Source organism: Pangasianodon hypophthalmus, chromosome 26 (genome assembly GCF_027358585.1).
Source record: "Pangasianodon hypophthalmus isolate fPanHyp1 chromosome 26, fPanHyp1.pri, whole genome shotgun sequence".
NCBI classification, from domain to species: domain Eukaryota; kingdom Metazoa; phylum Chordata; class Actinopteri; order Siluriformes; family Pangasiidae; genus Pangasianodon; species Pangasianodon hypophthalmus.
Window position 1 is genome coordinate 8919631 of NC_069735.1, and position 26386 is coordinate 8946016.

At 36.5% G+C, this 26386-nt stretch overlaps 1 protein-coding gene across 1 annotated transcript; it reads right to left on the minus strand.

Annotated features, from left to right (window-relative positions):
• Positions 1-3986: 3986 nt before the first annotated feature.
• caly (calcyon neuron-specific vesicular protein) lies at positions 3987-16682 on the minus strand. The gene is made up of 5 exons (XM_034299956.2): positions 16526-16682; positions 11866-11996; positions 10471-10590; positions 7984-8097; positions 3987-5588 (listed from the first exon to the last, which is right to left on the minus strand). Exons 2-5 carry the CDS (start codon positions 11992-11994, stop codon positions 5385-5387), a joined length of 567 nt encoding a protein of 188 aa, XP_034155847.1. The 5' UTR covers positions 11995-11996; positions 16526-16682; the 3' UTR covers positions 3987-5384.
• Positions 16683-26386: the final 9704 nt, after the last annotated feature.

The window sequence follows — 26386 nt, forward strand, 5'->3', positions numbered from 1 at the left end:
CAGCCTTGCTAAATACAAAGTGTATGTAGCAGTAGATAAATGACAGGTATTATAGGAATTAAGTCTCATTCTCGCTGTCTTGTGTTATAGTTTAGATCTATTAGGAATTTAGATCAAGTCTTTGAAGACGTCTGATGCTGAAACATCATCTTACGACTTTACAAATACAGGATCATAGGGATTTGTAGTGATGTTTGAAAATGTAATGAGCAGAAAGTAAAGATTTTTCTCTTGAAGTGTAGTAAGTCAGAAGTATTAGGTGAAAGAAAAACTCAAGAATGCATACATAAAATCAGACTTCAGTGACAAATCCATCCTGAAACAGTGAAATATTGGTGATGTGCTTAGCGATTCTTATGCTAATTTGTCTGTTGGTGTTGTATTTTTGTTATTGCTGTGAGAAGTTAGCGCAGTTACAATGGGTGTTTAATAAAAGATAAAATCCTGAACATGAGCGATAACAGTCAGGTTTCACTGTTAGCTCCTGAAAACTCGGGAGCATTTTCCTGAGATGTTAAACGAGAGGTTAATGAGAACTCCAGCGTAAAAGCAGTGGATGCGAAACAGTGAACACGGGACTCAAAGTTCCAGAATGCAATGCAGCCAGTGGGTAATGTAGGAAACCGTTTTTAACCAAAGTGAAAACAGACCAACATGTTTAAACTAAAAAAGCTCAGAATTTCTTTACAAATAAATCTTAGACACCATTGAATCATTGGATGCTAATCATAACAATTAATATGCAAGTTGTTCAAGCTGGATTTTTCCCTTTAAATTCAGAAATAATGTAATTGTACTTTGTTAGTTCTCACCTCCGCCACCAAGTGACCAGAAACAAGTGCATGATACTCGTAGGAAAAACAATAAAGCCAAAGTTAAACATGAGGGTTGGAGCAATTTGCTAGTACTTTGGAGTGACACAAATACTAGCCACAAAAACTAGCCAAAATAATGAAGATTGTATGTAAACATTAACTATCTGAGGGTGTCTGACTCAGACGTTTCCCTTCCCATATTTTAACCATAATAACTACAATAGGAAAAAAAAACAGTCTAGGACAACAACCACCCCCCCAAAACCCAGCACACAAACACACGCAAGCATGCTGAGATGCCATCGTTAATGAAAACCCTCTGTTTTTCCTTGACATTTCACCCATTAGTTACTAGCCTAAGGTTTAATTACAGGATGTTGTAAAAATAATTTGTCCAGTGACTAAAGGAAGAGGAGATTAAACAGGCCTGTTCTTTCGAGTGGGATGGCATAGACAATGCCATTTGAGTGAGTAAAATGACCAAAGTGACCTCGTATTCTCAACCACAAGTACTATGATAATTACTACCTCCAGCTTAGACCGCTAGCAAATTCTCTTTCAGTACCAGCTGGAGTTAATTAAGGAAAATTTATTCACAGCAAAAAAAAAAAAAAAAACCTACTTCTTTTTAATCACTCTCAAACCATTATTCAGGCTCATTGTTCAGGATTAATCCAATTTCCGTAATTCATGGCAGTTGCAAACTATTCTGCAGATACTCAAAGGGGCCTCTAGGTGGCCCTGTTGGTGTTTTTCCTCTTTCACATCCTATTCAGGTCTGTCTACTCTGTGCTCTAAATGTGTTTCTGATGTAAGGGTGTGTGTGTGTGTGAGTGTGTGAGCAGAGTGTGAGGTGGGTGACACTAATGGTGTGATGATGAGGGACTGGATTGTAGGGCCAAGATAATTATGGTGTAGGTCAGGGGAATGTGTAATGCTGCTGTCATCAGTCTGTTTGTCTGAGAGAGAGAGAGAGAGAGAGAGAGAGAGAGAGAGCAAGATGTGTGTGTGTGTGTGTGTGTGTGCGTGTGAAAGCAAAGGAGGTAGAGTGTTTGTAAGAGTGCATGTTCAGGCTGTCTGCTGTTAGAGTGCTATTCTCTTCTGGCGCCATTGCTGGGGAGATCATACAGAGATCCACACCACACACACACACACACACACACACACACACACACACAGCCCACGGGGTTGACCCTCATCCACTCTGCACATCACTGTCTCATAACCTCCCAACTCCATTTTAATCATTCTGTCTGGATCCTATATTTCTGCCGCTTTCTTCCTTTCTTTCATTTTCCATTCAGCCCTCTCGCTTTCTCGGCCAATATCTTTTTTTTTTGTTTTTACTAACCTATTGCTTGACAAAAGTGTTACGGCAACTATCATTAGCTGTATTTATTCTGCTCTCACTCTCACATTCAGACTGCTGTCTCGAAAATTTTGGATATTTTAATGCAGTTCCCCTGTACCAAAAGACCAAAAATTCCTGTTTACGTTAAAAACAATTACAGTGACAGTCTAAGGGTAGTTGTTGGGGTGACAATAAATCATCAGGAATGATATTTTCTAGGCTGCTTCATTGAATTTGTCAAGGGACTACTTTTTTCAAATGGAAAGCTGTGGTTAGGTGTTACTCAAATAATGTGAATTCAAAACCACTAAACAATCACAGTCTTACCAAATGATTTTTATCCAGCTTTTAAACACTGGAGCAATACAGTAAAATGTAATTCGGGCTATACTGATGTAATAAAGTAGTCCCATCTCTGATAATATAATATATAAATAATAACCTGTTTCCAACATGTTTCAAGTAAACCGGTTTTCTGTTCTTTTCCCAGTAAATGAAAACACATCCGAATTATAAATTGTGCTAAAAAACCACATAGACTAAAGCTGGTTTAGGTGGAGAACGGTTGAAAAACACTGACTTATTCCTTGAAGACAAATTCTTTTATGGATACACTATATTCCAGGTACAAGCTGTGTTTGTGTAAAAAAAAAAAAAATTGTTCCTCATGGGGAACACGGTAATGCCCTCAAAATGTCAGTGTTTCTTTGTGGGGATCATAAAAGAAAAAACACAAACGCACATGTGTACATGAGATGAAGAGCAAGGCACTGAGTCATACCCACACTCTCATCTCTCAAAAACACTCTGTTATTCATCAAAGACCTGCTGACTTCTAAACACACTTCCGTCTGAAGGGATATTGCAGAATCTGAGACCCGAACAGTCCAAACAAATGAACAGTTTAAACAAATGAACAGTCAGAACAAATGAAAAGTCCAAACAAATGAAAGCTAACCCAATAGTTTACACTGTGGTGTTGCTTCTGCTGTAAACCAGGGGCTTCAGAATAGGCGTGACTGCTAGCTAACTCTGTGACAGAGTTAATAAGTTTCTTTTAAATCTCTTTCTGTCCCCTCGCCACACACTACACACTACACACACACACACACACACATTTCCCAGTGCATGCACTCTCTATCTCCTGGCAACGTTAGCTGTGCCTTGACCAAGCTAGGGCCCAGTAAATGCCCTCATAAATACTTTTAAACACTTTATTTGGTTCCATGCCCTGGGCAAAGTGAAATTTTAGGTTCTGTCACTCAAAGCAAGTGTGAAAGAGCAAGAGAGAAAGGGGGAGAGAGAGAGAGAGAGAGAGAGAGAATGAAAATGTTGATTTCATTATAGAGCAGAGAGTGCAAGGTGCTGGTGTGAAAAATGTGGGAGTGTAAATGAGATGCAGACAGACGCACAGCAGGCACGCCAAACACACTCGCACATACCTACGCACACACATGCAGTCTCGCTCACACATGCATCTTTATTTGTTTCGTTATCCAGGCCCGCTTGCGCCATTTTGTGCGCGTGTGTATATCCGCTTTTTCATATCCCCAAGCTCATATACTGTATATGCATATTGAGCTTTACTTTTTATGTGAAAGCATCTGTTAATTAACGGTGAGAAAGAAAGCTGTGTTCTCGAAACAGACTCCTAAGATTTAAAAGGCTTATATTAAAAAAAATAAAAAAAAAAACCATCATTTTAATTCTACACCTGTGAAAACTTCATTCGTCTTTAGTTTGATTAAATCGGTGTAAATTGGAATTTATGAAATTAAAAACGGAAACATAACAACCGAACTTAAATAAGGACAGAGTGCTGAATACTGAAATCTTTATTCCCGTAAGATGAAGCCATTTAATAACAGTAGACTGCCACATGTACACATGACTTAATAGTGGAGGATTAACATCGGTAGCTGCTTTTTAAAAGGATCTCACACTAACTGTTCTGTTCCAGTAAAAATATACACCAAAAACAGTATGAAAATAAATACAAAATAAATTTCCAGCTTAATATACTGAAATGTAATGCAATTAATTAAGTAGTTCCAGCAAATAAATACCCAAAAGCTATACAGATGAATACTTACAAAAATGATACATAAATAAACAATAAGAATTTCAAGGAAAAATGTATATGATGGCACGTTACAATCAAGGCAAATTGGGGAAAATTAGTAAAAGATGGTTATCGGAGATAGATAAGTTAGCACATTCATAACGGCGTCCTTTAAACTACATACTTAAGGACACCTTTATTTAATTTAGTGGTTTTAATTTCACATTCTTGAGTGTGCACAACAGGATGTTTTATGAAATATGTCTACAGTTGCTGGTGGCTTGAATTTTATGGGAAATGTCCATTTGAGCACAAATACACAAACAAACGAAGGAAAAAAAAAATCACGATACATGAAGTGATAAATACATATCAAAATCCTGTTCACTTGTGTTTCACATTACATTCAGCAATTTTTCATTTTCGTGTAAACAGCCAGTGATTATACAGCAATCTCTACATGGGTATAAAGTATGTCTATGCATAAAGCAAAACATGGTTTGCTAGCTTTATTATATTTATTAACAGATCACATGTTTTAGCAAAATTTCTTAAGGAGAAAAATTGTATAGAGTATGATTCTGACTTGATTGTGATTGAAACTATTTTTAATCATATGAATGCTGTTTTTTCCTGTTTGAGAGCACATTTTACACGCCATGCATGGGTTGTTCTGCTAAGCTAAGCTACTTTCACGTTAAACCGAGCGAGAGCTACTTAAGGTGGAGATGGTGAAAAGCACAAACACCGAGGCAAAAACTAATGAATCCACAACAGCACAATGAGTCAAAGGACATGAAGTTATGAATCTAAAGAACGAGTTGCTAATATCTACATTTGATTTAATACATCGAGACGGTTTCTGAAGAGCTGATAGCGTTTGTATTGTCAAGTATGAGTAAGGGAAATTCCTTAGAGAGATCGGCTGATTTCAGTAGGCTTTGGAGCTCCTCTCTGCATTTTAAAGACAAATATCTGATCTGGTCTGGACGTCTGGATGCTTAGGACATATACAGAGGGAACACCAGCACGCGTGCACACACACACACACACGCACACACTTCATCTAAATGCTGTACTTCCTCTTTCACTCAAACAAGCATACACATAACCTCTCTGTCATAGCTCCTCCTCCACCATCCCCTCTCTCCATCCCTCACTGCTGGGAGTGGCTCGCCTCCCCCTTGGCCTTCTGGGATTCCTTCATGGCGTTAATGACAGGCAGCCAGGGAGATGAGAGCTCAGGGAGAGCCTTCTTAGCTGGGTTCAGATGGCTGATGGCGGTGTACAGGCTTCCCCTCGAGCCTGTGTCCTGCTCCGGGTAGTACATCTCCAGAGCGGCCGGGGTGCAGTGCTTATGCTGCGTTTAGAAGGTGTTAAGTCAGGGAATATGTTAAGTGATAGTTACACGTTAATGCAGAAACCTAATAAAGTTTGTGAATCTCTGCGGGCTTAACCATCTGATTCAATTTCAATTTAGTTCGGCCATGATGTGATTATACACCAACTCTTTATGCGTCTTGAATTTTGACTTCTATAGCTTGTGTATTTTTTTTTCAGCATCAACACTGTCTTCCTTTGAAATATAATATTAACACTTTCCTCTGAAATTTTGTTCCTCCGAACAAAATTTGTTTGGTGAATTTTCACAACAAAAAAAATCCACATTCACATGGTTAAGATTGTAACATGTTCCTAATGTACAAAATGGCTCTGAATAAGTTTTATTAGTAATAAATAAAACATGACGGGGTGTGCTGTTACAGGAAAATCAACAATGACGGGGTGGTGTGTAGCCCGATTATTTTCCTATAACAGCCAAGGCCAAAGTGTTTTTATTCCTCTTACACAGCAATTTGCCAGTGATTACTTTTGCATTAATTTGATCAATTTTGTATTTAATAAAGAATGACACATCATACTTTTATCCGTTTATAGTTACTTTAAAAATAAGTGACTTCCCGTTACCACTTACGTTACTGCATCTAAAAAACTCTCATTTTCTTTTGAAGTTAATAAGATGAAAATAAATAAATAAATAAATAAATACAGCTTTTATTACTGAGAAACCACAAACCTCAACATGCTCTGTCTTAAATTTAAACTTAGAGCTTAACTTCTGAATTACAAAGCGCTGACACTGGAGACTCCTTCACATCTAAACATCTCTGCATAGAAAACTTCAATGCTAATTTTTTTAAAGAACACATGATTTAAGCTTTTTTTTTTATTGGGTATAGATTTATAAGGAGCGTCTACAATGCAATTTCTTGTGAATGAACTGTTACTATAGAATTGATAACATTAAATAACAAGCATGTTAATATTTACATCTGGTAATTATTATTATTATTATTATTATTATTATTATTATTATAATTATTGAAATTTACACCTTATAGCCAATCAGATTCTAGTTTTCAATGATGCTCTGTTATAATCCTGCTTAAAGATTTAATGAGGTTAAAGAGGGTAGATGTTTGTATGGAAATGTAAAATTAAGCTACTTATCATGGCTAGAAAAATATTCCTGTGGGTAAATAAACAAAAATAAACAAAAATTATACGAGCTCATGGTGTATTGCTATTGCTAATGTCTGTTCTTTATGTAGCAGTAAAAATATAGGTTTGTTAATATTCAAGTGCGTTTGAATACTAATCCCTACACGTACATTTTAAAATGCTTGATAGCCCCAGCCTCTTGTTTCTTTTAGTCGTAAAAATGGTTTAGTCTGATTATGATGTTTTGTCCATCAAATTATTATGCATATAAGAGCTGATTATTTTTTCCCATATCTAAAAATCTTCGTGGTAAAATTTTGTGAAAGTGGAAGTGGTTTGTTTTTGTGAGCATGACCAAATAGCATACTGCCTTTACTGAGAATAAGCTTCTTTAGAAACACAGGATGATCCTGGCTGTTTCAAAAAGCATATAAAAATCTAAATATAAAGCTCTAATGTGTTGTCAGAAACACTCACGTGAGCAACCGTGTACATTCGGTCCTGACAGCGTTAATAAAGGTATGAAATAGCTGTGTCATAGACGATCACAGACGGCTGCCCGAAGCAAATCAAACTGAAACAGTGATTCTGTGTTGCTCCTCTGACTGAAAGCTCCTGCATGTCAACAAGCCTTGGTGGACCTCATTCCTTCTTAACAAGAGGCAATTTTCCTTCTTTTCAAGTCGACTATACCGTGTTAGCATATCTCGCTAATGGCATCTGTGGCGTCGACTTCAAAGGGGCAGAGGTGGAAGCTCCCGTGGGCCTTAATCACAGTTTAGTCACAGCTAAGACTAATTAAAGACATTCTTACACTCCTACGCTGAAGGAAGGAAAATGCCCTGATGCTACTTGGCTAGCTGTGTAACCACAGACTATAAGCTAATATCATGCCTTTAGAGGTTACAGGAGCTTATTAGCTTATGTCAGATTATTAGACCAGACACAGACATTGTTTTGAATCCGCTGAGGTAAAACTGTCTTAAAAGAATGTGTGTAATGACTGACAGGTTTTAACATATAAAAGGGTTTTTATGACAGGTTTTTTACTATAAAAACACTAGCTTTGAGGCTATTTTGAGAACTCTGCAGTAGGCATGAACAAGATTCTGTGCTAATACTAATTTCTGCTTCCAGCTTGCAGCTGCTGTTAGCAGGAGCACGATGTGGTGAGAATTCCCTCAAGGCCTGTTTGTTTTTGTGCAAAATACAGTAAGGAGGTGGTGATAAATTTAGAGCAAAACTGTAGTTACCTTGAGGACGAAGCCCTCAGGGCAGCTAAGCTGATCGTACCACAGAGCTTTATACATAACCAGCAGTAGCAGACACGCAAGGAAAGCCAAGGTGATAAGAATAAGTCCTGTGAGCTGAAAAACACACACACACACACACACACACACACACACGTATTAAAATAAGCTGATTAATACCCAAACTCATTATGCAAATATTTAATGACAGTAATTGCAGTTCCACCATTTTATACAGGAACATGGGAAATCGTTTTCTACAGGCACTAACACAAAGGCAATTTTAAAAATAAGAATTTAACAACAATATATTTTCTAGCTGGTTCATCTTGTCAGAGGATGATATTAAAGTACATATACTTGCTCATTAGGGATAAATTCACAGTGATAAATTCAAATATTTACAATATATTTTTGTGAATCCATTTATTTCTGTAAAGCTGCTTTGTGACGATGCCCATTGTTAAAAGCGCTATACAAATAAAATTGAATTGAATTGAATTGAATATAACGCTAATATAATTTTACAGTGTCTGAGAAAGCAGAGGTGCCAATATTCAACACTGCTAAGAGGAAATCATTGCAGGCAGAGACACAGAATTTTCACCACAAAAACGCTACAGCATGTCAAGACTTTTTTTTTTTTTTTTTTTTTCATATGTCTGCCAAGTAACAGTAAGCAAACAGCGAGGAAAAGTCTGGAATAACCAATAATAAGCATCTCCTCTTCTTTTTTTTTTTCTTTAACCAAAGAGACAGCAGTCCAACCCTCTTGTTTTGTTTTCTATTAGCTCACGAGATCGAGACTTGTGAATGCACAGGACAAATTTCACCTACGTAAAGTGAGCACAAAGTGACAGTAAACGCCACGAGACACAAACAGACTGAGAAAGCAGAAAAACGTTTATTTACTTTCAGGTGTCTCCCTGTATTAGTCCCTATTGCTGTAGCAAGGGGTCAAAAATCATCTATGGCTAAATGGTAGATGTTGGCACCTCTGGGAAAGTATTACATTATCAGTTTACATAAGCTGCTGGAATATTTCAAAAATCCACATGTTTAGAGACATGTGTCACTGAGAGAGATTCTACATCATATTTTACATTTTCATGAAATACAGACAAATATTCAAAAGTAATATACATATTTATATTGTACTGATATACAGTTAGGTCCAAAAGTCTGAGATCACGCTAAAAATCTGGGATTTTTTTTTTATTTAAAACTGGAAATAAACAGAAGGATTTAGAATTTTGAAATCTCTAAAACAAAGGAAGTAAATGTTCAATATCTTGAATATTTACTATTCAAGATTCTGCACTACTTCTAGGTCTCTATTTAAATGTAAGCAAATGTGTGATATTGACCAGGTTAACTGCTTTGGTCAGATTTTCCTCCAGGTTTTTATAAGACTATGGATGTGTGAATTAATAACAAAAATTGAACAAAAAAACGCTGATCCTGTTCCACCCACAGATTTTTCCACTATGAGATTGAGACACCAAGTGAGATCATGTATCATAGTTTTATTGATCCGTTTATCAATTCTCAGTACCGCTTATCCTACACAGGGTTGCGGGGAGCCTGGAGCCGATCCCAGGGGACTTGGGGCACAAGGCGGGGGACACCCTGGACAGGGTGCCCTGCAATGGGTTGGCACCATCACATACACATTCTCTTACTACAGACAATTTAGAGATGCCAATCAGCCTACAATGCATGTCTTTGGCCTGAGGAGGAAACCGGAGTACCTGGAGGAAACCACCGAAGCACGGGGAGAACAAGCAAACTCTGTGCACGCTGGGCGGAGGTGGGAATTGAAGGCAACAGTGCTAACCACTAAGTTTGTGGAGTATCAATGTGTGTTTTTTCATTACCTTTTTCAATTAAGCATTAACTAAAGCCATTTTCAAGCCTTTTAACTAAATAAATTCTACCAGTTTATGGAACAGGACAAAAAGCTAACTAGTATGTGTTTTTTTTTTTTTTTTCAGTCTAGTGCATCCTGAATTTCTGCTAACAAAGTGCTTTGCAGAAAACATTCAAATGAATGAACATGAAAAAGACCTATGTGAACACAAAAACAACTCGCTCACTATAATAGCAAACCAACAAATAATGTACAGAGTAAGAGAGAAAACTAGCATTATGGAGGTGAAACGGTCCTTCACAGACTGTAAGAGACATGGCTATGTGGTTAGTGGTCGTATGAAACCACAGACATAGGAATGAACTATATGGTTCTTTAGAAACAGTTCAGGCCCTTGTTTGATAAGCCAGTAAAATATCACAGGCAAACATAAACCTAAGGGAATAATTTAACAGTGATAAGTTGATAATTGCGTGAAATTAGTCTCTACAGTATAACTGTTTCAGATATACCAAGGTTACACTACTATACATCAGACCAGTCTTAATAATCAACAATAATAAAACAATAATCAGGTATTTTTTTAACTTAAAGCACAGCAACAGCACAGAGCAGCTTACCTTGACCTTCTCTGACACCTCGTCATAAAGGTTTATGTTCAACTTCTTAATGCTTGGCATGTACAGTTTCTTCTTTTGCTTCTTCTGCAGCTGATACTCGGTGGTTGTTTTGACGATGACCTATAGAAATGATGAGAAGAAGAAGACGAATGCTTCAGCACGTAGACTGCCATGTGGAAAAGCTCTTAAAATGGTGCATTTTTTTCAAAATTGAGAATTTTTACAAATGTGGGCATCAGTAGCGAAATGATCAGGAAATACAGAACATAGTTCATCTTCCGTCCATTATTTATCATCAGATTCTTTGAAATTTTATGCAGCTGGGAGACTGTGATTGAATTATTCAACATCCAAATGCAGATTCCATGCGGTGACATCTTGCACTCTTTATCTTTCTTACACACGCAAACAAACACTGTCTGTCTTAATGTCCTTGCAAGCATCTTTGACATGATTAGTGCTATACCTACACCTCAATCTAACCTTATTCTTTACCACAGTGACCAAAAGGAAGCCTTTTGGTTCTTTTAATTGTTCCTTTTTAAATGAAGGCTGCTGTTTTTGTACAAAAAAAGCTTTGGTTCGTCCCAGCAAGGTCAAAACTGTCAGATATTCCTATTCTTGCGGGGACATTTGGTCCCCACCAAGATATAAAAACCATGCCCACACACACACTCATGTCTATCCCAAAGCTTAGCTTAGATTTGTACAACATCTTCGTCAGGACATTGCAGGAACCGGTACTACTGTGATTGTGGACCCACAATTCAGTGCAGGAATAAACAACAAAGCTGATTAAAAATACGGATCAGCGTCACTTCCCGACAGTTTTCCATGAATGTGAGTTCTAGGCCAAAGAGTAACAACTGAAACCAGTGGGTTGGCAGAACATCTTAGGTTGTTGAATTCAGAAAGCGATCTCTCTCTTTTCTTGTCACACACTCACACACACATACGCACACACAGCTACAAGCAATGACAAACACACAGATCTCGTAATGCTATGTAATTTTGGCCTTCACTGTCACTGAGAAATGAGTCACTTGCCTATGAAACACAAACACTCTGCTCTGATTCTCTCTGAGCAGAGCGAGTGCTGCTCACGCCATCTGTGTGTGTGTGTGTGAGTGTAAAATCACATTCAGTCCTCAGGAGACATTTAGCAAGAGAGTGCATCAAAATGCATTCGCGAGCATAATGTATGACAATGTCACAGCTATGCCACTGACAGTCCCTTGACGTCCTTTAATACTTGAATACAGCCACGCTCGCTTGTGCTGCGCTCCTCGTCTTAAGCTCTGTCTGGAGTCATGTGCAGAATACACCGAGGAGGAAGGGAGTTGCCGTGGTAATGCGGAGACTTAGAGGTGCTGGCTGTCATGCGCGATTGCTTACCTTATCTGGAAATGGTTTCTGGAGCTGGTTAACCTCCAGTGGTGTGATCAGAGGGATGTTATCAAAGCCATCCTCCAGAGATGGCTCCCTCTCCACCTTCTCGCCGAGAGTGCTGCCCAGTTTCACCATTTCTGACAAACACACACAGGCACATGCAGTTTTATTACGCAGACATTCCAAAGGCGCGAAAAAAAGCTTGGAAAATAATACAATTAATAACCCAAAAGCGTTGCAATGTTAAGATTAACTAGTAGAGAGAGTGTGATGCTTGCTCCAGCGTATAGCTGCGATCGTTGTGTGCTGGGATGCTTTTGGGAAACTCGGCTCTCATCATAAAAAAATGCAGCTGGAGTTGTAACAGAATGACCAACGATGGTAATCAGAGAAAATGTACACAACCCACAGTGTGGCTTCACAAAGACGGCGCAGCTCCGTAATTAGCTCCACACAAAACAGACACAAAGACGTTTGTGAAAATCACTCAACACTTCACAAAGCTTGTAGCTTAAAGCAGACAATATTTTTCTTCACTGACTCAAAAACTGATTTAGCTGTTTGGCAAAAAAACGATTTACTGATTATAGTCTTTAATGATATTTAATTCCGGTCCCAACGTGGCCCACGTGGGAGCTGCAACCCACTGGGTGAAAACTACCGGTTTATGATCACCTTCTCATCTCACCAAGGTGAAAACCGACCCCTCACGAGCATATCCACAAATACATGAATGAATAAACAAATAAATAAATAAAAAGGAATGAATGAATAAACAAAAACTATAACCCAACCAAAGCAAACAAAAAATAAACAAACAAATAAAAGAAAATAAAGAATGAATTAATAAACAAAAAATAAACCCAAATAAAACAATAAAAAAATAAACAAACAAACAAATGAAAATAAGGAAGGAATAAACAAAAATAAAACCAAGTAAAACAAACAAAAAATAAACAGATGAAAATAAGGAATGAATGAATAAACACAAACCATAGCCCAACCAAAGAAAACAAAAAATAAACAAACAAATAAATGAAAATAAAGAATGAATGAATAAACAAAAAAATAAAACCATGTAAAACAAACAAAAAATAAACAAATGAAAATAAGGAATGAATGAATAAACAAAAAATAAAACCAAATAAAACAATCAAAAAATAAACAAACTAACAAATGAAAATAGGGAATGAACAAACAAAAAATAAAACCCAAGTAAAACAAACAAACAAATTAAAGAAATAAAAACTGAAATAAATACATTTAGAAATAGACAAAAAGTGAATGAATAATGAACAAAACAAAAAAAATGTGATTTTAAAAATATTTTATTTATTTTAAATGTTTTATTAATTTGTTTTATTAAGATATATTCGTTAATTTATTATAGTCTATAATATTTAGCATAAAGTCCTGAATTTTCTGCCATAGTGTGACTCTGATCCGACTACTCAACATATAAGGCTACATTATGTTCAAATATTACACTGTTATCACAATTCATGATTTTGTTAATAAATATTAATAAATCATCATATTGTTTGCTGTCTAAAAGGAGACGTGTAAACACATGTTTACTGCTCATGTCAGCAGCGGTATTTAGAGGGTTAATTATTTTATTAAAGAGTGAGCTAAGGCTAATTTAACACTAGTTAGCAGGGTACATATGCTGCCCGTCAGTCTGATAAACAGCTCTTGGCAATATGAAGGCAGATCCGTAAACCAAAACAGCACAAAAAATATTGGCTGTTTACCAGGCAGCTAATGTAAATTACCGTATTCCTCAATCCTCATTAATGAAATTCGGATGTAACGTTGGTATTTTGCAGGATTCCACCATATTGTGCATGCTGTATATTGTAACGTATCATATATACAACTGATTATATATACTGCAGTTCTGAGAAAGGACATTTGATGCACATGTTGTTTTTCTCCATTTCCCTGAATCTCAAGCCATGTCATTATGAGTCAGTGTGAACACACGTTCACACACACACACACACACACACACACACACACACGCTCCCACTCAAAGGATGAAACAAACACAAATACGTTATCTGTAGGAGAGAGGAGGACAACACGTATCTCACAGCCGACTCCTATTTCCTTTCTTTTTCTCTCGTTCACTGTGAGCTTATGGAAAAGGACTAAAACATCTGGAACAGCTTCCTAGATATTTGGGATTTTTTTTTTTTTACACGCTCACTGTCTACACTCAACACTACACACTCTGAATGTGCTTTAAATATCTAGAGGTTCCATCTTTTACAGCTCCAAAGATATGAAAGACATCGATCCGAATGTTTGCTTGTCTGCAAACGTTCTGTAATAAAATGTAGGAGTCTTACATTTATTACTGAATTTACACCCTGGAGTTTGTTTATATAACACATGCATATCAATAGAGCTGATTTTTTTTTTAACCCTTTTTCTGCTACAGGGAATACATGTACAACAGTGGTGCCAACTACATCGATTTACATTAATAACAAAAAAGATGGTATAATACACCTGTACACCTTCAGATAAACATCAAGAGGATAAACCATGCAATGTAATGCAGTTAGCTGAATCAATGTCTTACAAAATACACAAATATTAATCTAACCCCACTTATTAGAACGTTACACATCATTGCTTACTTATATATAATACCTGAAAAACATATTAACAGTTACAGACATTCCCTTAAACTACTCGACATTATATGGAAGGCTTTCTACACAGCAGAACATAAGCAGGATATTGAATATGCTCTAAATGAAAAATCACAAAAATAACAATATGCAATGTTTATACGCAGTAAAAATGATAAAAAAAATACCATGCATTAGGGCTGCACAGTATATCGAAATTATCGAAATATTGCAAGTGTGCATATTGCAAGGGTCTGCGATAACTGAATGATTTTTAAAAAAAAAGTTATGAAAAATCTAAGTTTTAGGGTGACGCAGATAGCAGAGAATGGTTTCTTTTCCTGAAAAGAACATGTATGCTGATTGTGTCATGTTCAGGTTTTAAATATACAAATATATAAAGAAATATATTTTAAATTGATTTTTTCACACTTATAGCATTATCGTACCGCATATCGCATTTTTCTTCGATATCGTGCAGCCTTAACACACATTACGTATTCTAGACTCCTGCAGAAAGCTGAATTTCAGCAATGAATTTCAGCAATCCTCAGGCGGTTTTGTAATAGCTGTTGTTATTCTACTAATCCTCCAACTGTGATTTAGATGAATGCGTTTAGATGTTGCACAATCAAATTCTGTTTCTAGTACTTATGAATTGGCTCATTACATACATAAGGGTGGCCATTGCCCTCCTGTGCCCCCCTAATGCCCCCCTAATGCCCACCCACATCCGCTTATATCTAACGTCTCTCTAAAACCTCTGATTAGAGATTGTGGTGTCTGTATATTTGACTTTTCAGGCATTTTGAAAGGAAGATTGCATATTTAAGGAGAATTTGGAGATCCAGGTTTTTATAAAGGAACCTCAAAATGTACACACAAAGCAAAAATAGATAGATAGATAGATAGATAGATAGATAGATAGATAGATAAACCAACCCCCAACAAACCAGTCAGGCTTGACTACACAGTGTCAAACCCCAGGATAAATCACCACTGGTATGTTTACATCTAAATGAACACTGACAGGCTTCAGGCTTTCAGTATAACCTTGTAAGTCCTCATTAAACCCTGTAGGTATATATTCAATAGGCCTGCTCTTATTTTTCAGCTCTAACTCGTTTCCTACACAAGAATATGTAAAGATAGTACGCAATAGCTGTCTTTATATCTTGTGTAGTGTTTGTACGTCGTAATTTTCTGTAAAGTAAGCAGTATTAGCTTTTAAAAATCAATAAACAGTGGAGCTTAGCGATAGTGTACGTCTAAGCCGCATAATTACTAGCCTACTAAACAGTATGCAAAATAGTACGCCGCCTATTGTAGCTATACAATATAATGAGTGCGAGCTGTTTAACCATACTGCTTATCCATACTGCTTATCCATACTGCTTATCCATACTGTTCAACCATACTGCTTATCCATACTGCTTATCCATACTGTTCAACCATACTGTTTAACCATACTGCTTATCCATACTGCTTATCCATACTGTTTAACCATACTGTTCAACCATACTGTTCAACCATACTGTCTAACCATACTGCTTATCCATACTGCTTATCCATACTGTTTATCCATACTGCTTATCCATACTGTTTAACCACATTGCTTATCCATACTGTTTATCCACACTGCTTATCCATACTGTTTATCCATACCGCTTAGCCATATTATTTAGCCATACTGTTTAGTACGCTAGATTTAGTACAGTCTCAGAGCCTGAATCCTAGAAATATGAACCGGTTACAAAGGACACTGAAAATGTATTCATATGCTGCTGTATTGCTCAAAAATGTCTCATATTTCATGTCTAAATTATTTGTAGCTTTAACTTTAAAGACAGGAAGCGAGAATGGCCATATTTGTTTAAAAAATATATAGAAAACGCCACGTCCTCCATTAAACAATCATTCTAAATGAAAGGTAGCAGTTACCTTAGCAACCACTGACATCACGCAATTAACGTTCATACCCAAACTACATCAGGCTACATGGGCGATATATCAGATAAACTCACCGATTTTCTGGGACGGTAACGCTGTGGCTGCTCTTTGGGGAAGATTTCTGAGGAAAAGGAAAAAAAAAGGCTCAGTGCGGCTGAGCGGAGCTGCACGGTTACCGTGGCAATGCCGGATTCAGCGGAGGCTGCGTCGCCTGCGTCGTCGATTTGTATTGCGCATGCGCAGTGCGTCACGCCTCCCGGCTCAGCACGCGTTCCTGCAGCGAGCTGTCGCTCGTGTATGATGTCAGCCACGCAGCGACATCTGATTTGCAAGTCAGTGCTGTTATTTGCATTTCACACATTTTTTAAAGGAGTGTTTTAAGGCGTTTATTAAAAAGGAGCTCAGATGGGAGCTATGAAGAAGTAGGCCATATAAGTTTTTTTTGATCAATAACATTATCTTATTAGCTAAGCATTTTATCCACAAATGCCCCCCCAATCCCCCCCAGCCCACACACACACACACACACACACACACACACACTGTTTATAGTCTTTAAGAGCTATCTGGTACAATACCTAAAATCCCTGCCAAAAATTAACAATAAAAAAGCTGTTTTTTATATTAACTGATAAATATAATTTATAATAATAATAATAATAATAATAATAATAATAATAATAATAATACCCCTGTGATAAGTTTGTACTAATTGTTATGGCTGTATTTGTGTTTATAAGGTAACTATCTATCTTTTCAATCTTTGTCAGGTTTCTTCTGGGTAATTTTATGTTGTATCTAAGCCCCTGTTATAATGAATGAGTTGATTATAAATTGAATGCCATCTTCTTGTTGGTTTTCATTATATAATAAAAAGGAGCTCAGATTAGGTGATGTATTAAAAAAGGCCAGGAGATTTTCTTACATAGATTTCTTGCTGCATTAAGACGCACTACCTTGTTAAACATAAAATAAATAAAATCATTGAAAAACCACAGCTGGACAACATCATTGGGTATAATATAACTGGACATAACAAAAGCACAGAAACTCATAAAAGAAAGTCATTTCTTCAAAGACATTACAGAAGACTGGAATCAAAATGTATACAAAGAAAAAAATATGTAAGTGAAGTAGAGAGAAATTATAAGCAATATGCCCCACCACTTATAGCATGATAGTATTTATGAAATTCTTAAAAGAAAAAAAAACATATTAATCCCATCCAGGATTAATATGTATGCTGTATCATTTTTAAAGTTAGGTGCCTGTTTTAATAATAATAATAATAATAATAATAATAATAATAATAATAATAGACTATTTAACAATAATAGGTCAAATTTTAAAAAAAAGTATGTTTTTAATCTGGATCACTTATTAAGTTAATTCCTAATGCCCTCTTGAACATTATTACAGAAAAAATATCTTCCACCAGCTGAGCAGCGACTAATTCTCGAGACAAACAGTATACCTCTCTCAGATGAGCAAAGGACTCAGTATGGGTTATACTGTTTCAGGACTTTAGTGAGATATGCTGGAGGTAAACCCTTCAGAGCTTTAAATGTCATGAGGAGGACTTTGTAGTCAGTGTGGAATGCAGCTAGTGTAGCTTGAAAAAGACAGGGGTAATAATAATAATAATAATAATAACCCAAGTTCCCTTCAGGTTGCTCTGTCTTTCTTTTTCTGGTAGAGTTGTGCGCTACTGCGTTCTGACAAGCTGAAGATTCCTTAAAGAAGCAATCTTGAAAAGATGTAGTGCTCTAGTCCAGAAGTTATCTAGAGGTAATCTAGAAGTTATGAAAGCATGCACTAGTTTCTTAATGTTATCAGGGGCTAGTGTATTTCTTATTATGGTTATGTTTCTCAGATGCCAATAAACAACTTTAAAGATGTTAGTTACATGGGAATCAAATGATAAACTAGCATCTAAGGCTGCTTCATGGTTCTTAACTGTAGCTAAACAGCTGTCAAGCTTCAGAGTAAAATCAATGAAATCAGTAGACGTTACATGTTCACACGTGATGGTTGTTCAATGGTTGTTGGCTTTTAAAAAAAAAAATCAGAAATATGAAGTATTACTGGGAATGAAGCCTTATTTACCTAAAAGCTGGCACTGAATAGGTTTATAATATGTGTATCTCTAAAAGAAGAAATGTTACCAAACAAGAGATGGTTTCATCTTCTGAAGACTGGATTTAATTTGACGTAATCTATAATTTTTAAATGACTTGGTTGTAATGTCTTCCTCAAAATATGTTACAAGATATCTTTGAAAGTAGACCCTGAAATGGGCTATTCATCTTTTTTATATTTTGGATTATAGCAGCTGCACTACTGGTAAAATGACAAGAATGTGAAGTAGCATCTTAAATAGGCTGAGATATGTGCAGCTTCAGTTCAAGTGTTTTCCTTGAGCTTTAATCTTATGATCTGAAATTTCAAGGCAGCTGAATGGGTCTTATATTTTACAAGCAATTGATATGCCTTATATTCTTGCTCAAATCGATGCTCCGAGCAAGGTAGGATTAACAAATGGGTGAAATCCTTGAAAATGAATGTGACTCTGTTATCCAAAGCCAAAGTGGATAATGTACAAGGGAAGTACGCAGCTTTAAAAAGATATATAAACGTTCGAGAAGATGTATGTTGGTAAGGTGAGTTGGCACGCAGGTACAATGTGATCAAGAGGATGAGAAAAAGAGCAAGACAGTGACAGACTGAGAGAGAGAAATAGATACAGTGTGAAAAAGGATGAGAAAGTGGGTGAGAAACAAACAGAGGCAGAGAGAGAGAGAGAGAGAGAGAGAGGAATATTTCTCAGCAAAACCCACAGACTGTTGGAGCCAACCCTGTCTGAGTGCATGAACCTTCCATTCTTTCTCTTGTGGAATCGTGCTGCGCTGTCTTTGGATATGTCCAACTCAATGAATTCAACACGTCTCCTCTCGTGCACTCGTCCTCCCCTAAACTCCCTGTTTTGTGTCCGACCCCCTCCTTCGCCAGGCTTCAATTGGGCTTACATTTATTATTTTGACCTTTAGTTAGCAGGGGACACACTTCAAAAGGCAAGCCTGGCTCTCTGGCGCTTTGAGGAGAGCTCTCCGGGTCAGGCACACTGAGAGCGACAGAGAGCTTCCCTCCTCTGGCTCGGGCCCAGTCCCACAGGACAAAAGCCTCTCGCGGTGACTAATGAAAATGAGAATCAATTAGGATATGGGTTTCTCAGACAAGGGGAGGCCTTTGTCTTCACAATAAAAGCTCTGAGTGGCAATCCTGTGCTTTTGTGGGTTGTGGAGCGACGGAACGGGACGGATAGCACAATAGGGGTTATGGAGGAGTGTTATGAGTAAAGTAGAATGGGGGAGATTGGTGAAATATGCTTGCTGTACTCTTCTTTTGGGCATTTACCCCTCAGAATAATGTAAAGAAATGCAAACAATTTTGAATAAGCTAGTTTCAGGTTGCACGTAAGCTTGGTAAGCATATCAGTAACAATACAAATTTACAGGTTTGGAAATTGGTATTAATTTGCGAAATTAGTTCAACGAAATCACTCACACTCTCAGGAATTTAGCTAGGTGTAAAAAAAAGGGAATAGAGCATAATCTTGAAGACAATAGACTGCAAGAAGCAATGTCATTGCTAATTTTATTTACTTCAAATTAATAAAAATATGTTTTAAAGTCATCTACTGGATAGTTTTTCTCTTGACCTGACCTTGCCATGGAACTCTAAAAGCAGGGTTAAGTTGGGGGAAATGTAACACACATCATTATATGTTTCACACGTCATTATTTGATTTATAAAATGTATACATCTCTCTCTCTCTCTCTCTCTCTCTCTCTCACTCACTCTTTCTCTCTCTCTCTCTCTCTCTCTGGCCATTCAGTACTTTTTGTTCATTGTACTTGATGGCAAACAATAATGATGGGAAAATGTACAGTCCATTTAATTCCATTCTCAGTCAAACATCCATACTTATTTAAGCAGGTTAATATTACAAATAAAATATGTACAGATTTCATACTGTTCTGTATGAGCACATCGGGTTCCACTCCTGTCAGAGAAGAACAGGAATCTGAGGCTACACTGGGCACAGGCTGATGGAAAGGACAGTTGAAGAATGGAAAAACTTTGCTTGGCTGTAATACTGATTTATTTTGCTTGCATAGTTTGCGTCCACTTGTCCCCTTAGACAGAAGTGTCACTGCAAATCAATACAAGGGTCTTTCCTAAAATGAAACATTTCTATCCTGATGGAAGTGGCCCCATCCACACTGCATGAGGACTTACTGAATAGTTTGATGAGTTTGAAATGATATAATTCATATGCAATGGCCTTCACCGTCACCAAATCTTAACCCAGTTGAACACCTATGGGACACTATCAGACAACCTATCAAACAGCGCTCTTCGTCCATCATCAAGACACCAACTGAGGGGTTATGTTGTGAAAGAATGGGTGTTCATCCATCCAGTACAGTTTCAGAGACCTGTAGAATTTGTGCCAAGATGCACTGAAGCTCTTCTTGTAGCCGAACACCTTAATAAGACATTTTTATTTTTCTTCCCTTTAAATTGTCACACATCTGTATATGTAACTATAGACTATATCATGCATATCAATCTAACAAAAAGCCTAGCATCTGTCTGTACAGTTAAATCCACTAATATTGGTGTGTGTTCACGGTGTATGTGTGTATGTGTGTGTTCACTACTGTGTGTGTGCACTTGGATGGGTTAAATGCAGAGCACAAATTCCTAGTATGGGTTACCATACTTGGCCACAAGTCACTTCACTTCACTTCACTTCACTTAATAGCTGGGTGCCTTAAAATATCAAATTGGATTCATCATTCATACTTTTAAAGCTTGAAATACTCGTATATTCATCAATACAACGATACAACAGCTGACATTCTGAATAAGGAGTGGAAATGTTTAATGAAGCCTTCCCAATACTGATGTCAATAATTTTTTAGAAAAGTCTGCCCTTGTGATATACAAATGACATTTTTACAGACACAAAAGTATGGACACCGCAATATTTTTTAAAACTTCAACATGGCGTATCTTTTTCTCATGTACAGGTACTACTTAATTACTACAGTTATTTGTCTACATTTATGTACTATCCACTTATTTATTAAAGATTATTAATAAATAAGTTAAACACAAAGATTTACAGCAGCAGTAAATGGATATCACACTTTATATGCCATGTATAGCCTAGAATCATCTTATTGCAAACAGACACATTATTCATTTGAATTGAACAATATTTGAATATGAGAATCAGCATGAGAACACAAGTGTTAAAGATCTATTCTGTGCTATGCATGATTGTACAGATTGTACAGATTAAGAAACTGGTTCTAAAAAATTATAGGCACAAAACTATTTTACTGAACTTTGTACCACAGCTCTGTTGAATTTTTGATTGAGAATTTTTGAGTCAGATGGTGTTGATTCATTTTCTATTTCAGCAGCTGTGACAGGGAATTGCATGGTAGATGCTACACATAAACAGATTTAAAAAATGTGTAATTTTTTGATATGATGAAGTTTTGGCTAGGAGAAGTTTATTTAGGCTTTTTGGAAGGAGTCTCCAGATTCAGTGCTTTGTTACAGTCAGAGGTAAAGCTGTAAGTTTGACAAGGCAATGTCTTCAGGACAGATGACTTGTGATAACAGAAACTAACTTGTGGCTACAAAGTATGATGTATGATGAATCACACCACATCATCTTGATTATTTTCCTTTTTTCATGCCAAATCAAGGTTTTATTCCTAACTCATGATACAGTCATCTCTTTAACTTTGTGCAAAACTCCACCTAATGGCCAAAACTAATAACTCTGTCACAGAGGTGCACCTGAATACTGCTGCTTGTACCTGTAACAGTGTCAAATGAGAAGCACTAACTCAACCTACCAGAAGATGGCAGTGTAAGAGCAGTGTAAGTATCTGTAAGAAAAAAAAAAATACAAGTAAAACCCCCACCTATAGAAAATAGTCTACACAAAGATATTCACAGTGACCTTTAAATAAGGTTTAATAAAGTTTTAATCAACAGAATATAATTAGAAAGCAAAATGACAATAAAGCACATGGTTGTAATGTTGAACACACTTTTATTCACCACATTTATACACCATTTCTCATTTATCTGGTCAATTATTCAAAAGTTAACACACTTCTTAGACTGATACTTAGACTAGGCTGTATCATGGCTGACCATGTGCTCTGACTCCAGCTTCCTAACAAGAATTTCACTAAAGAAAGTAAAGAATTTCACCGTTCTGTAATGTAAATGTGACAAATAAAGGCTTCTTCTTCTTCTTAGACATGGCCTTTAATCTGAGTGGATCTATAAGTGGAGTAGAAACAGTAAAGAAAGTTGTAAACTGCTACACAGTGGAGAAGATTTGAAGAAATAAAGTGAGAAGAAGGAGAAGGTATAGAGATTGAACTCAAGGTGGTGGTAGAGAATGAGAAAGAGTAGGAGCTCTCTCTCTCTCTCAGAAACTGTCTTAAATGAAATTCAGCTTTTATTAGATGACCGTGTTATCAGCTTTTGATTTATGTAGGTGATTCCCCACACTGTCTTGGAAGTAATATGTTTTTTGACTTTATTTTTTAAGCTACTTTCATTCATTCATTCAGTCTTCCACTTTCAAAGTTTGATAGATGTTTTTTTCACTTATAAAAACTAAATATACAAATACATCAGGATATTATTTGACCAGATTTCTATGTACTCTTCTTATGTTGATGCATACATCAATAACACCAGCATGGACACTGTGACAACTCAATCAATGCTGTATGAAACAGTGTGTGTGTGTGATATTTGATCCATTTTGAGTCACATCCAGGGTGTATTCACACCTCACACCCAGCGTTCCGCACCGTGACCCTGACCAAGATAAAGTGATTACTGAGAGTGAGGGAGTGAGTAATGCATTTTCAGTGTGTTCATTATTTTGGATTCATATATACAGCATGGCTGAAATCAAATCTTTTTATAGATATTTTCTATATAAATATTTGAAAAATAAATGTGTATATAGTTTTGAGAGGGGCATAGGAGTGAGCAGAGATGCTAAATCCTGACCTATTGAAAAAAAAAAATAATGTAGCTGGAGCCCAGTGTGAATATTTTTGCAAAACTCTAAGCAAAAACACCCAAACCCCTAGATAATCATACTAGCACCATGTATCCTCCCAGTACATGTTTACAGTAAACTTGGGAGTATCACTATAATCAACTTGAGCAGGACGACAGGTGAGAGTCTGGAAAGATGACATGCTCCCTAATGATGCTTCAGTGGAACCATATGTTTCCACCAACAGGGTGCTAATTATGTAGGTTCACTGCTTCATGACTTTATTACAACTACAGTGGAGTCTGAAAGTCTGAGAGCACTAGTGAAAATGCTTCTGTTTGGCATTCTTTTTCAATTTAACACAAAGGGTTTCATTACAAATGAAGTTATAAGCAATAATTTGAGTGAAAAATTAGAATCTTAGAAATATTTACACGAATTTCAGAATTTCTTAGTATTTAGTATGTCCCCTTTTTGCTTTAATGACAGTGCACACTCGACCTGGCATGGACTCCAAAGGTTTGTGTAAAACCTGATGATCCATGTCAGATCAAATCCATCAGAGTGTCGTCTGAACACATGCTTCAATGGAAGGGATAAGACTCATGGAAAATCCAACCTTTTGTACAAAGGTCATATGGTCAAACATGGTCAATATCACAAATTTGTTTAAATTTACATAGTGACCTACAATTTTTAAAGTAACCCTGTAATAGGCAGGTGAGCGTCAACAACAAACAGTCCTTCGGCATATACAGTAGTCTAGCAGCTTGTTTTGAGCTGTTTTAGATGTGTTTGTTCAACTTTTCGACATTTGTTCAACTGTGTTCACTGAGGTGCACACAGAAGAGGTAATATCAGTAACCGGGGTTGCCAGGTTTCAGGAAAAATTCCCAATTAAATCTCAAAAACCTCACAAAAGACCTGAACCCAGTTCAAAAAAATTCAGGCAAAAGGCAGACACATTTTTTCTTTTTCTCAGCCTTTGTGTTGGAAACAAGGTCACCATGGTTCACACATATTTCTGATATGCACATTTTCCACTCCATAATCCTCCTTTCCTTTTCCCAATCCTTGCAATATATCTTACAAAAGAAATAGGTGTATATATCATACAGTTTGTACTTACACTTTGATATTTATTAGATTTAATTATGGTTATTTGCTATACAACAAGATCTTGGTGGCCTCAGACTATTTTTAAACTGACCTACTTTAGCATAAACAATGTGACCCTGGCAACTCTGTCATTCTGAGCTAGAAAAACAAGAACTAGGCAAATATGGAAACACAAGAACATGATGTGAATGCGAGTGCTACCAAATGCAAAATTAAAAAATAAAAAAAAAACAGTGCTCATTAGACATTAACATGACTCACGTGCATGTGATCTCCCTGTGTAGGGGCTGATGGGTAACAAAAAAAAAAAAACCATACAGAGAGCATAGGACAGCGTGATTCTTGCCCTGATGGGTCTCTATTAGTGTTTGTTGCAGGTTTGACTACTTGGTACAATGATCACTCTGTGGAGCTAAAGGAGTAGTGAGGACCCTTTCCCATGACATCTAGGCAAATCAATGGAATGTCAGATTATATTTGTCAAATAGCAACATTTAAAACTGAACACTCAAAAGAAATAATTAGAATTTCAACAGTATTTAAAATAAATGGAGTCGTGAATGAGGACTTGATGCTAATTATATGATGAGACTCTTTCCCACTTGAAGTTTGTCCATGCTGATAGTAGATGGTAAGAGAAAAGATTGTGAATCTAGACATTATGATGCATTCATGTCATACAGGGTCATAATGACCAACCTCTGACTGTGAAAAAAATATTCACGTCAACTCCTGAATTACAAGCGAGTGAATCAGAATTTTGGCAGCTTTGTGACAGCCCTGATTTCTCCAACCAAACCTGAAAGTTAGGCACCTGACTACATCAATAAACTATGCATTCCAGGCCATAAAGTTGACAAAATACAAATTTTACCTAATTAGTCTATTTGTTAGAATTTATAATTAACTGACAGACTGTATTTTCTGTTTCAGTTCTATTAAAAGTTAAATGTAATAAAGAAGAGATGGGCTAAAATTGAACACAAACATAAGCTATACACTAACAGAACTGAGAACCCTATCAGGAAAAGCTGAAGGAAAATAAATGAATTATTGATGCTAATAATAACTAATGTTAAATGATAAAAACTACAACCACCATTTTTATCTAAACAAAATGGCAGTATATTCATTTTCCCATATTGCTGCATTAAGTCTACATTTAGATGTACATACATTACACTGTGTGTCAAAGACTTGTAAACACATGATTGTAAACACATTATTAAAATATATATATTTTTAAAATATATTTTAATAAAGTTTCATCACTATTATACCACAGCGCTGTTGAATTCTCAATTTGGATTGGTCAGAGGGTGTAGAATTTTTTATATTATTTTTTATATTATATGAACTTGTTTTGGTTCTGTAACCAAATGCTATTAACTTTGACAGAGAGAAAAAATATGTGAGGCTAAAATGTACCTGTAAATATGGATGATGTGTCATTCTTTAATAAATTAAAAATTGTAGGCCTTCAATTTTTAACAATTTTTATCCTACAGTGTTGGTTGTTGACAGATTGCTGGGGTATAAGAGGAATAAAACACTTGTGCTGTTTATGGGAAATAATCCCATGAGCTGGTAATGCTAGCTTCTAACCCTGTTGTTGATTAGATTCCAATAAAAGCATCCCCTGTCATGTTTTATTTCTTACTTACTGCCAAAGACCAAACAGAATGGAACTAATGAAACATAA

Coding starts and splice junctions, on each gene's coding strand:
- caly (XM_034299956.2), bottom strand. CDS start 11,994: ATGGTGAAACTGGGCAGCACTCTCGGCGAGAAGGTGGAGAGGGAGCCA. Junction 10,591..11,865: donor AGAAACCATTTCCAGATAAG/GTAAGCAATCGC, acceptor TCATTTCTATAG/GTCATCGTCAAAACAACCAC. Junction 5,589..7,983: donor CTGAGGGCTTCGTCCTCAAG/GTAACTACAGTT, acceptor TTCTAAACGCAG/CATAAGCACTGCACCCCGGC.